At 36.3% G+C, this 14,387-nt stretch overlaps 1 protein-coding gene across 1 annotated transcript in view; it reads left to right on the forward strand.

Moving 5' to 3' along the window:
* LOC139710214 (cation channel sperm-associated protein 2-like) overlaps positions 1-14,380 on the forward strand; it is a 31,318-nt gene extending 16,938 nt beyond the window's left edge. Inside the window, exons 7-13 of the mRNA XM_071622148.1 lie at positions 607-779; positions 1,536-1,671; positions 3,838-3,906; positions 4,777-4,911; positions 6,060-6,148; positions 7,044-7,196; positions 14,292-14,380. Of these exons, the coding sequence (XP_071478249.1) occupies positions 607-779; positions 1,536-1,671; positions 3,838-3,906; positions 4,777-4,911; positions 6,060-6,148; positions 7,044-7,196; positions 14,292-14,380 (844 nt within the window). The remainder of the gene's footprint in view (positions 1-606; positions 780-1,535; positions 1,672-3,837; positions 3,907-4,776; positions 4,912-6,059; positions 6,149-7,043; positions 7,197-14,291) is intronic.
* Positions 14,381-14,387: the final 7 nt, after the last annotated feature.

Genomic DNA, 14,387 nt, shown 5'->3' on the forward strand with positions numbered 1-14,387 from the left:
AGCCCTCTTCGAACCTTTAGAAAACTTATGGACTCCTCGGTGACAGAAATTGCACTATTTTCTTTGGGGCTGCGTTGCATTCAGAGATATCGAACAACGCAGCGATTTTGAACAGACATGTGGAACTTTGATATTCCATAAATTTCCTATTCTGAAATCGATTTGACGAAACTTCTGCTGTACCGATTGTGTGTGTGTGAGTGTGTGTGTTCTTTTTTTACATTTTACTGTAATCCATTTGTTGAAGTCAACACCACCAAGGAGTTTTATTTCCCTTAAGCATATGTCAACGGCATCATGAAAAGTCGTACAATGTACAGACGAAATTAGAGGCTCAGTATGAACCCAATCTTTGCGTAATCACCGTGAACTTTACCCAGTCATCAGTATAACGTCCTTTTCTCCTCTTGTTATCTTATTTCTGTTTTAAGTTAACAGATATAGATTTGTCAATTCCACATATATTTCTGGTTATTTTGTGTTAAGTTTGTACACGTTTATGATTGTTGCGTCATACAGCGCTTTATATAATTAGTGAATAAATACTACAATATGTTTCCTTTTTTTTCTCCTTTTTCTGCTATTTTTGTTGTTGTCTTGATGCAGAAATCTGAGTAATGCGATGATCACCCTCTTCCAACTCTTCACCCTGGACCAGTGGTATAAGGTGTTGAAGGAGATGTGGACCGTGATGGGGACTGTGGCGCCCACCTGTTACGTCATGCTCTGGATCTGCATCGGGTCATTCATCTTTAAGAACATCTTCGTCGGCATCATGGGTAGGCGGACTGTTGATTGTGGCGTCACCAAATTTTCATTTATCCCTCTCCCATAAAGAGAGAGAGAGGGAGAGAGAGAGGGAGAGAGAGCGAAAGAAAAAAAAACGCGCGACTCTTCTATCTCCCTCTTTCTATCTCGGCAGTCATATACAGCCATCCACTTCAGCTAAGGTTTGCACATACGCTCAGGGATAATCCAACAGACAAGAGAAAGAAAGAGAACCAGAACGAGAAAGGGATCGAGGAAGGATAGAAAATGAACAATAGCAACAAAAAAAAGAACACAACGAAATTGCCACTCTTTTCTTTTTCTTTTTATGAAAGAACATACCATTCCAAGAGGAATTCGAATTTATTTGATGAGAATCGCTTTTGAAGTAGCCGAAATATAAAAAAAAACAAAGAGGTCCTATTAAAATATTGGACCCACCTTTTATTAGAACCACTTTGTTTTACTTTGTTTATGGAAATCTCAGCAATTTCAAAGCAAATTTCCATTAAAAAGTCTGAATTCCTCTTAGAAATAGCTGCATGCCCTTCTTTATCATTTCATGGGTGGTTTTTATTATCTCGCAGAAAAAAAAGAGAAGAAATATGCATTCTCATCTCAACCAAAACTATACCATCTCTTTAATGACAATTCGAAAGTCGGTTCGCCGTTGAAATAATCACAAGTAATCGTCATGGCACAGACCAAAATAACTCCCCACCCTATCCCCTCTAAAAATCGAATGTTGATGTCTTTTCTCCCGTCAGTGAACAACTTCCAGAACATTCGCAACGAGCTGTTTGAGGAGGTCCGCGAGCAAGAGGTCATGATCCAGATGCAGCTGGACGCGGAGCGCTTCAACGAGGAGCTAGAGCGACAGGACCAGGAGCTTAACACGGGCAGGTGTGTAGAAAATTGTGATTTTCGTTGTTTCGAATGTTCGTTGATCCGAAAATAAATAAGGCTCCTTATTTCGGAAGTTAGTTATTCCGAAACTCACAAATTCCCTGTACCCTGAGTTTGTTAATCCGAACATTTTGGGCGTTGAATATTCCAAAGGTTCGTTCATCAGAAAATGAAAATAGTCGTTATTTCCAAGATTCGTTGATGATAATAATAATTAGGCCTTATTTATCCAGGGTAGCCTCTTCAGTGTTGCCACTGCTCTACCAGGGGGCACTGCTATTGCTAGGTGCCCATTTATACACCAGGGTCGAGAGGTGGGTAAAAATATCTTGCCCGAGGTCCGAGGACATAAGCACTGAGCGGAAATCGAACCTGCGTCCTCCGATTAGGAGTCGGGAGTGTTATCCACTATAGTGTCCCTGTCACGGACACTATTATCCACTATGCCACAGCGCCCCCATTGATTAATGAATGAAATAAAGTTCTTTGTTCTGAAGCTTCGTTAATCCGAAAATGAAGTTAAGTTCGTTATTCCCAAGGTTCATTTGTCCGAAAATAAAATAAGGTTCGTTAATCCGAAAGTGTAAAGACGGTGCGTATAATAACGAACCTTCGGAACAACGAACTGTAACCCTGCAGGTAAGAATGGATGTGGTCGGTATCTCGAGATGTGCCCTTGGGAGCTGTTGTTATTCTTATCAGTCGACGTGTATTCAAAACGGATTCATTCACATTTTGCTGTGATGGCTATAGATGACAGGGACAATAGCACTCTCTTCGATAATGAAATCCAAATAATTTTTAATTGTTGCTATTATTCTTAATTGCAAAAATCCACGCAATAAGATGCTCAAGGCTTAACGAGAATAATATGCAGATCGAGAAAAATGAAGAGATAATTTATAATATATAGAGTGTTTGTTTTATGTTAGTATTGTCTTGGGCAAATTATTTGTTGTATAGGGCCTCAATTTTTCTATCTCTCCTCTTTCTTTGAAACACAACAACATGATAAAGTTTCACGTAGTTCTTATATGCATTTCAAATTTCACGACCTTTAATTATTGCTTTAATCATTATTGCTATCATTGCCGTGGTACCGATCGTTATTTACTGTCATCTTGTACATCTCAGACCAGGATTGACAGAAAAGTAATAGAAAAGCTATGCCAGTCCTAACAGCGTTTTCGATTAAGAAAGAAATCAATTTATGTTATCACGAAATGTTATGTCCAAACAATTGTTTAGGCAACAAAATTAAGATCAAAATAATGCGAGACACTCGAATATTGCAATATTCCGTCCCCTCCCCCATAGATCGCTATAAACAGAATACAATGAAATTATTTTTTTCTTTAAAGTTTACATCTGTTAGTTTCTCCGTCAATAAATAACGTCTTTATCTGCAATCCTTCAAGGGTGACACTGTTAACGAGGATGTTCTGAGATATCATGGCGAGGGTCTTAACTAATCTCCTGGGGGCGTTGGCACGATAAACGAGGTACACTCAAGAGGTTAATCGTCTGTCAGGAACACATTACGACTGCTCGCTGTGATGGCTTATAAAGTTAATCACGCTGCCCTGAGACAGTGATGGTGTAGCCCCAACAACACTCGCATAGTTGATATACATGTATATATAAAAAAAATGCGAAATGACAAGGATAATAACCTGATAATTAATGGTCAACGACATTTCTTACGTAGTTCTGGCGCCTTGAAACAGTGATTCCGGAAAGAAAAAAGTTTAACTCTTCGATCCCTATTGCTTTTCTAAGGGGTTATGGTAATCTCCACATACGTCTTCAGCTGCTTGTATACTATCCAAAAGCAAAATAATTATAGCGCATCGATGTTCCGTTTTATTTTATAGCTGACTGCTTATGGATTTTGCCGGAATTCTTTTACGTGATTTTTTCACTGTAATTATGGCACAGCAATGATACAGGCAAGCTCTTCCAACTTTACATGAGCGTGGTTTTTTTTTTTTTTTTTGTCTGTCTGTTTGTTTCTTTGTTTGTTTGTTGTTGTTTTTTAAGTGTGTGTGGTGTGTGCATTTCATTTCATGGAATAAATGCAGTAGTGCTAGCTTACTTGCTCGGCACACTTATCGACATTTCATTCTCACACCATCTCAAACAATTTAACGTTTCCACGATCAGGCGTGCTTCGAGTACCCGTGACCTTAATACGAACTCAGTTATGGAGACAATTCAGGAGGAGCCTTCAAGGTAAGAATAGCAACGTGGTTTCCATTTTTATCATTATTGAGCCTTAATTGTCAAAGTTCACGTCCAACTTCCGAAAGTACCTGATAAATGAAAACTGATCTGAATTTCCATTTTCCTTCTTTTATACAAATTATATTGACGAATAACATGATATTATTTTGATATTACATAATACCGCAGGTTTTTAAGTGCACTTTGTCACATTAAACGAACTATACATTATTGATTATCACCCAAAGAGCAGGATTATTTTACTGAAGCATACAGTAAATGCATATTGATGTAGTATGCACTTAGTCTAGGATGATGAATGACGGAGCACGTATAATACCATTATTTTGTTATTGTGAAGAAAATCACGTAGTTTGTATAATCTTCCCATGAACGAATTCTTAGCTATATTCCACGACAATGCGCTCTAATGAAAACAATTAATATCACGTGGTCCTTATTCAAGTCCTCAAAGATCATGTCATATATAGGCCAAATAGGCATACACAAGTTTGGGTATCCCTCCTGCAGTTTGTTTTTCTTTACATTTTAGGCTGGTTTTTTTTTAATGGATTACTTATTTTCGAAGCTTACATGCAGTGTCTGTGTAATGATAAATTCGTGTCTGTAATTTGAAAACATGTAAGTATATGTATATAAAGCATTGTTTCTGCAAATATTTCAAATACGTTATACATGTATAATTCATAGTTGAAAGGATTGTCCTCGACCATCCTGTGCGATATTGCCGGTTCTTTTTTTTTCTTCCAAAATGTCCTTTAACTATTGACTATTTTGATTGTATTGACAATGTTTATTATGTTATTTTTGGCAAATGAATTTCATTTCACTGATGTCGAGTTTCTTTGCAATATCTAGTGACGAAGAAGACGAAGCATCCACATGCGAGAGAGACAAAGAAAAAGACGTGGATGCTGGAGAAAAGGATGACAGTAAGAGTGGTAAAGGGAAGAAAAGCTCACCCAGCGTAGGAGGAAATATTCAAGACCAGAGGTGAGATTTCTCATATGTTGGAGTTAGGTCTGTTCAGTACTCGCCCATCCATTGTTTGTGTCTTGTTTTATGCTTCGCTTGTGTGGTTATCGCGTTTAACTTCCACTTGAATTACTAGCATAAACGAGTCGATATGCTTGTGAATTTAAATGCATTTTATTTCCTATAAAAACATGAATAAATAAATGAATAAATGAATAAACATTTACCACGGCGTCCAAAGTTTCCAGATCCCCCCCCCCCCCCAGCATAATCACCGAGTGCATACAAATTTAATCGCAAGGCAGTTGGGTGGGGGGGGGGGGGCAATTAGAACACACACAACTTGTAATTATAATTGTAACAAAAGTCATAGTAAATCAGTTTTTTTTTTAAATTTCATAGGCTGTAATACATAGATGTTTCATCCTGTCAACTATATATCCCTCGTTCAAATTCTGCAAGCGTTTAAACGTTCCTGTTTTGTGTGTGTCTTAGTAGAAAGATTAGTCGTTAACCAATAAGTAAAGAATAATGTTGGTTGTAGGGTCGCCAGGAACAATATCGATCAAATTAGCAGACATTAATATTAAAATGAAATAAAGTGTAATGCTCCTGTTAAAGAATTCAACAAAGAAATGTTTTTAACTTGGAATAAAAGAGCTTCATTTTGTATACATTGATGTCGACTAGCATGACTAGACCAAGTTACATGATTATGTCAAACGCTGTTTGAAAGGTGTCATAATATAATTATGTATAATAGTTATTATCATCGTCATTATTATTACTATTATTATTACATACAATATTGTGCAATGGAAAAACATCCTGGTTTTGCGTCAAGATTCATTGGTTACATTGGAGTGTGAACGCACACCGTTGTATATATTGTTTCTATAAACGTTTAATTGTTCTTTGTGCTGTGACGCAAAATACTATTGTCTCTTCCCGCGGTGAAAACTGGGAATGAAATAAATAAACCAGAAAGATTACTCTTAATCCTAATTACAGAGAAGGGGATTTATTATTCCGCCCATATACATCAGCCAACCTCCCCCTTCATCACGACCGCGCTCTTTATATAAGCATCTCCACGCTCCATCGTGTTAATGTATATTTTATTCAAGTACATTAATAATCCCCGCTGTTCTATTCATTCACGACAGCAAGTCTAGCAGAAAGACTCTTCAGAGCCAGGACAATTTGTTACAACGCGTCAGCCGGATTATGGAGGAGACCACTAAGAAATCAGAAGGTATTATAACCATTTTATACTCCTCGGTGTTCCATATTACAGACGAAGTCTTCGCGTAATGTAATGCGCTCTTTGTTATGAGTTTAATTTGTTAAAGGGAAGCATTCTTGGTTAATAAAAGAATTACCATATTATGTTGGTGTCACCATCCATATTTTTTTAAATCTTCTTCAAGATTCAATTGTTAGGATATTTAGACAAAAAGAAGTGTCATAAATGCAACATAACAAATCTCACATATTTTTATTGTCTCAAGCATCTATATAAATTGGTATAAGGACCTACATGCAATAAGCACGTATACAAAATCCAGTGCTTCAACTTCATATTCATGTTGAAAGCTTGTGGTTGCACTAAAGTTATTTAACGGACTATTGGGTAAGATGGCGATAAGCAAATGCATTATAGATAAACACCATGTATATTATGGTCATAAGGTAGATAAGGTAAATAGAGCAATAGAGCAGCAAATTGAATAAACAATAACAAATAAAATCATGGCGCTTTAGTGGAGTTCCCTCGACGTTTAAGTAGTTTGTATTGTATTTGAAAGTGAAATGGATAAACTAAGGCAAAATGTTTACATTATCATAATATGAATATAATAATTTGAAATTTGTAAATACTTTGTTTTTTTAAATCAAATTTGTATTGTAGTATTATGTCTTTGTGAGCAAATGTTGCAATTCAGCCGTTTGGCAGCGAAAACATTTTATCTAATAAACCATACCATACCATACCTTACCATACCATACCATACCATACCATACCATACCATACCATACATATATATGTATATATGTGACCCATTATATTCAATATGATTTATATATAAATCATATTGAATATAATGGATCACTCATCAAGGAAGTCATTCATTGACATTTGCCTCCAGATTGGGAGAAGCTAGTGCACGACAGTCTACAGGTGCTGGTGAACTCACCAGCGGAGACGGTCTGGCCACGCGACACGCTCTTCCGATACTTTCAGCTCATGGAGGCACTGCAGGAGAATCTGCAAGAGCGCCAGGATCTGCAGAATTGGTCTTGTAAGAAATTCCACTTCCCCACTTAACATTTCCTGAACCGCGATAGCAACAGGAGTCGAGTGACACTGAGATAATATTTCACGAGATAAAATCATGAATAAATAAAAAGATATATAAATGAATGAATGAATGAATCGATCGATCGATCGATCAATCAATCAATCAATCAATCAATCAATCAATCAATCAATAAGTAGAAATACATATAGAATACGTATATGAGCATTATACGATGCGACCTATAGGGACACTTTCTATGACGTATTGGTCAGTCAGTCAGCGAATTGCGACTGTTAGATTTCCGAAGTGCTTAACGTCTATATCTATTAGGCATAATTTTTAAGCATCAGACATGCTTTTTCGTTGTTTTATCCTCAGATCATAATATAAAATATCATAAAATCTTATTGAAAACAGTTGGGTTTTCTTTGAATTTGCTCAAGATCATATCGAGATATCTCTTTCGTTATCCTAAAAAGGTGTGCGAAGGAACAGCCAAATAAAATGACGTCCAAATTATTGCGTTTTCCGGGTTTCATAGTAGAGCGTCAACATTACAATAGGCTAACGGCTTTCTGACTGAATTTGAAAATAACATTTTCCAATTTTTTAATTTTGTTTCTCTTCTGTTGATTTGATTACATGCAATGAAAAAGCACTTTCTTTTAAATGTCAAACTACTGCCTTTCAAAATAATTCATCTTACTGTATACAGTACTTAATAAGTATCTATTTGCTGATCCCGGTATAAATTATGTTCCTATCGTTCAAACAACTGTCATCTCTGTACCGTTCACATTCATATCCGTTATACGCGCGTGGTGGTAACAGCGAATTTTCTTTCAGCAATATTATTCTCTGAACCTGTGTCAAGGTGATTGCACCATTTCTCACTTTTCAATCAAATACTGTCCAGAGAGCGCATGCTGAAGGAGACTTGGCGCCACATTGCCTTTGTTGGTCTCGCCTTCAAATTACAAAGTTTTTCTGTAGCATTCACAAGATAGTCCGATTGCAATTTCTGTCTTTTGCAATTTTGTTCTCTGTTTCGCCCCTTCGTATCCTTGCCAGACCATGCCCTACTGAATACCTTTGACTCTTGAAGGGCCGAAGAGAAGAAGGAGCGTATTGCCAATTCTGTTCTATCGGGACACTGTAGTCTGCGGTTGGAATCATTGACAGTGCAGTGACTGCCACCTTACACGTCCAATGCGAGCCATCGAGAGATTATCACCTCAAATGTCGCCCTCATTTTCAAATTTATAATATTTTTCATTAACATTTTCTGATACTATTCCAGCCAAGACGAGCTTTTTTTACACCACCACACGTTCAGACATTTTCAGAATTGTTTTCTTTTTCAATACGAATATTTTTTTTCCTTTTCATTTGATAATTTTTCGTAATTTTACATCAGTGATGACATCTTCAAGTTGTGTAAGCCGTGATTAATCACTTTAATTTAACATGTACATATGTATATGTCATTCAAAGTTGTTGATGTGTATTTATAATTTCAACAGGAATAAAAGAAAAAGAAGAATGTTTGTTACAGATGCAGAATGCAAGTGCTGTAGTGAAAACAGGGAAAACAATCTTGACCGACGTACTTAATATGGAACGCGTAGCTATACATTTAGAAAAGAACTGTTCTTGCGACAAAGTGGTACGGCTTCCATCCGCACACTGCATACAACGGTATTGTTCACCATTTGGGCTCTGTTACATCTGCCATGGATTTGAAATTTACTACTGTATTTCACTAACAAACACAAGGTATACACTTGGAATTTTGACTGGTTTACAGTAAAGTTTTGCTTTATTTCTCATGTTTTGACATGTTATTTTAGACAGTATTATGTTGAACTTATATGTACAAGGTCCGGTTGCATGAAAAGATGCAATCAAACTGAGTCACAAAATCAAACGTAAGTCACGAATTAGCCAATGAGAATCGAGTATTCACAGACTTGTGTTTGATTCTCTGACTTATGTTTGATCTCAACTTTTATGCAACAGGAGCCTTGAGCCTTGAGTCTTGTATATAGTTAATGTTAGGAGATGAATCATCACAATAAACGTTCATTTCAGTGATGGTAATGTGCTTCCATCATTTTCATTCCAGCGTGTGCTAAAAATCTCTTGCTCTATGGAACACATAGAAACATCTTATATTCACCAAGGCAAACTAAAAGAAGAAGAAAGAAGGAAAAACAAACACTGTATACCTCGTTGGTGATTGTTGTAATGGTAGTATGATGTGACAATTGAATAAATCCTGCTGTTTTAATGGAATAGTCAGAAATGAATATGTAACATAACTTAGGTGTTACATTACAAACAATAAATACTGTTAATATACACGTAAATGCGTAATGAAATAACTACTGAAAGTTTTCTAAGTCTCTCAGATACAGTTGTGAGGTAGTTGTTATTACCCTGTCATGTTGGCACGATATAGCATTCATGATCTACCAAAAATGTGACCATTTTCATAAAAATTCTCCTTACATGATGTCATCAAAATCACTCTGCACCACGTCAGGTTGGGAAAACAAAATTGAACGATGATCCTCCAAAAGAAGAGTGTAAAACCCAGATGCATATTCATCCACAGCATATCAATTCAAACACATTACGACACAAATGAAATGCACTAAGTACATTGCTATTTATTTCGAAAACAAAATAGTCATCACATCTTGTACAAAATTTACAAATCACAGCAATTAAAAAGACAGAGAGAGAAAGATAATGCCATGCAGGTACTCCCTTGTCATTTATTACAGGCATCAAATGAAAGGGAGCATTATATAGAGCTATATTATCGACATATTTACAAAAACCATGGACATCTCTTCCATGTAGCAATACATTGCACAGACAACGACGGTTAGAAAATTTAAGCTGAGCTTTAGAAAGAAAATGCACAAGGAATGTCTAGCTGAATCATAAATTTGAACTACAGAATCAAATTTTCCAGTCTCAATTAAGTGCATACCCCCTGACAAAAATGATGTGGCTATCATGTTACGAAAGAGTGAGATGGATGGAATGACAAAACAAACACACAGAAAGTTACACATTCAATAAAAACAAAACAAATGCACTTGAATAGATAACCATCTCAAATACTAATAAGCATCATAATGGTGACAGGTGATGTAAAATCTGGCAAATTCAATAACCCTACAGCAGGATTGGTCAAGGAAATTTCACCTGGCAATGATTTATGACGAGATATTTCTCTTCAAAGCACATATCCATATAGAATTAATTGAACATCAGAGTGTTTATGATCGACAATAAACACGAAGTAAGCATAGTGACTATCCCATAAATCAGAATTTGACCTCAATTATGTAACCTTAGATGCATTAGCCCTACAATATCATAAACATCAAGGTTTTATATACCATGTCATAGCATATTTGAGAGACATCAGAATGCTGGTAACATAAGCATGTGACTTGCAACAACAACAAAATTTTGGTCTTGGTACCAAAGATCATGCATTTTCCCACGCACAGTGACACCACAAACATGCAAATCATCTGAATGCATTTCTCCCATGTTCATAACATTGGGCCAATTTTTAATTTTTTGTTTTCTTTCAGTTTGAAATTATTCTAATGTAAGTGTACAAAGAGGACGTGTCCATCTTTACTTTTCTTCAAGTGATGCAAAGACGAAGGCTATCGATGGAGATCTGTTTGTCCTGTCTGACATGATGATGTCTCGATGAATGACTACTGTCAAACGTCACAAACAGACACCCTAAATTTGGTCGTATGTATAAAAAGAGGTATGCTTCCTAAAAGAAGAAAGAAAAGAAAGAATAATGCTTATGATCTCATACACACTACATGTGATATGTTGGGATTATTCAAAGATTCTTCCTTTTAATACTCAAATATTTTCAAACTTACTGCATGCTGGCAAACACATTCATCTACGAAGCAAAATGTTCTGATGTCTAGATATCTAAACTGGATGCTCCACTCTATCCTAAATATTGTATACACCTGAGACCTCTTCTCCTTTAGTCAATGAGTCTAAAATGTGGCCAGCAGGACAATAGCACTTGAAATCCTAAAATTGTACACCACATGTGAGACACAAATCTCAATATTGCATAATTTTTTGGCTACACAAACATTCTTTATCTTCCCCCAACACAACGTGCATGCGAGAAATGACAGTAGTTCATAATTGCGCTCTTTGAGGCACGAAGACTTCAACTCGGTCTTTTCATTTACAACATTGTTCTGACCCTTCACCCCAACACAGCAAGCCCTCAACCATTTCTGTGCGAATAAATCTCAAAGCAAACTTGAAGTGATTTGTCACCAACTGGTCACCAAACAAATGTTGGTTGTAACAAAGCCAATAGCACATCTAAATGCATTCAGGAAAAAAAAAAAGCAGAAACCCAGAAAGAAGAAATGTTCATGTCCAACACCTGTGTTGACAGTAAATTGCAGCAGTGCACAAACAACAGCATGCAAAAAAAAAACCCCAAAACAAAAACCCGACCCATATTGAACACCCCCCCCCCCCCCCCCCCCAATAAAAAAAGGCATGCAAAATAAAAAATCAGAAGTGTTGGTTGCTGACAGAAAATGATGATGCTATACATTTCAGTTTGTATGACAGTGTCAACAATTTGGCTGTGAAATCAACTGTTACCAACACTGGTTTCAGCATTCATGCTTTCTACCAACATAATTGCTGGCTTGTCAAAAAATAAAAATAAAGAAAAAGTAGAGAGAAATGAAATATGCTTTGAGAATACCTCAACATTCTCTACACCTTGCCAACAGTACAATCAAATCAATTTTGAACAATTTTATTCTTCATCGATAGCTTTGTTTTTCAGACATGTGATAACTTACATATTCACAGCACCTCAATTTCTGCTGCATTGTTATGGTAATGCTGTTTTACATCCTATGCAAGATAACTGAAACTTTCAAACTCTTTTTTCCCAACACAACTTGTGAAAGAAAAGAGATGGAAAATGCAGATGTTGTGCCTGAGACTCAGACGAAGCCTGTATAAGTTTGTGAAGCAATTAAAAAATATGTGTCATGTGTGTCCAACATCCCTTTCATTGTAATCAAAGTGCAATTTTACTCATTTTTACTCAATTGAAAAGAAATGCAGTAGGATAAATCATTTTGCATTTCACACACAAGGAAAATTGATCAGTGCCATAGGGAAAATGGATTATCAAATTTATGGAAGATGTAATTTATTTCTTTGATTTCTGAAACAGTCACCAATGCCCACCTAAAAGTGTGAATTACAGCAATTCAATCTGTAAAAACCTGTGAAAATGTGATAACGACAAATAATTTGTGCCCAAAATGTGAAAATGTGCTGAGACCTTATTCACATACTACTGTAACAATGGAAATTTTTGCGCATTTCGTGTAATCAGAAACCAGCGCGAAAATAAAAACACGTAACTATTTCTGCATGTCATAAGTTCCCCTAATAAATATCTTGATTCTGTGGAATTAAAAACACACAAAATTCATCTTACCCAGCAAAAAACAAAAAACAAAACAAAACAAAAATTACTTGCATGAAAATAACCACTTTTACAGTAGTATTTTACATATCGCTACTAAACTATACAGAGAAGGAATTTACAGGATGCAAATAAACCAGCCTTTGCATCATTTGGCATGTGTGATGTCAAGGAACTAACATCAGGCTGCAAGTACATTTTTAAATACTACCTAACCTGCAGCAATATTTTAGCAAATTGGCAGAGAACCTGCTCTAACCAATGTATCCTTGATCACTGTTTGTTATTCACCAGTAGCAGATGATAAAAGTATCATAACCTGATACATATTGATCCCTTTCACTATGAACAAACGTCCTGTTTTGAATTTTGAAATAGGTGTGATTTACATTATCATGCAGTGTCAAACTGGAGATCAGATTTTATCCTAGTGATAGTCAATAGAAAGATAAACTATGGTCCTATATCTGATTAGATGCAAACATTTCAGATATCAAATCAGGTCAAGCCCATAGCAGATTTGTAAAATACATGTGTTTCATATCCAAATTTAAATACTCATCCCCCCCCCCCCTTCCAGAAAGAAGAAGAAGAAAATATACAAAACCTGCGTAAACTGCAGTTTATCTTCAACGCAGTTGAGGTTCTTTACGCTTAAAGTGAAAAAAGATGCACAGATATACGTCTACTTCATGAGAATTTCCTTTTAGTCATGGTAATATTCTGTTCCTTTAAGAGATATAATGAATAGATTTTAAATAAAATGGGATTTGCACAATTAAAATGGCACATAACTATACATTTCTTTGTGCAGCACAACAGCATGATTAGGATTTTAATTCTTCATCACTTGATTCTTCTCTGCCTGCAAATTCACCTATTATTAATTTTCTTCCAAGTTTGGACAATCATCACTGATCTGAAGCTGTTTACCAGTAATGCAGAGATGTCCGACAAGTACTTTGCCAATATTTGGCCAATCTCACAGCTCTCAGAAATGTGTGCGTATGTGCATGTGTTTGTGTATGTGTGCATGTGAGTATGTATGTATGTGTATGCTCTATGCATGTATGAGCAAATGAAACATGCACAAGTGTGCTCTCAATGACTGTTCAACTTTAGGCTTATGTCTAGTTAATAATTCGCCATGTGTAAAATCCAAAAAGGTTCGCCAAAGCTATTAGACATGGTTAAAAAAAAAAAAAAATCCTTCATAGACAACTGCACATGACCATGCTCAAATGCAGCTACATGCTCCTTCTTGCACAGAACATATTCCTCATCCACACCATATGTATATCCCCCCCCCCCCAAACAAACTAATAATAAATAAAAACAATAAAGATAATGATAACAACAATGTTGGGTGCTTTTGTCGAGTCATATTGATTCCATCCAGACATCACAGCACACTCGCAGATAAAATGGCATGTCCTATCCTGGTAGGAACGGCAGCCTATTGACCATCAACACGGCTACAATTTACGTGGTGCCACTTCCAAGAAATTCAGAAATGAGAGTTACCATAACACTCTGGCAATCATCAATCTCTGAATCAGTTGACTTTGAGATGGACCAGATGCCAATCTGTGACCTCATCTCCAGGCTCTTTGAGTTTGAAACGGTGCAAACACATGTCCGAACCTAACCATGCC

Source organism: Diadema antillarum, unplaced genomic scaffold (assembly GCF_040938485.1).
Source record: "Diadema antillarum isolate AM-2024a unplaced genomic scaffold, OU_Dant_1.0 seq00001508_RagTag, whole genome shotgun sequence".
In the NCBI taxonomy this organism is placed as follows: Eukaryota; Metazoa; Echinodermata; class Echinoidea; order Diadematoida; family Diadematidae; genus Diadema; species Diadema antillarum.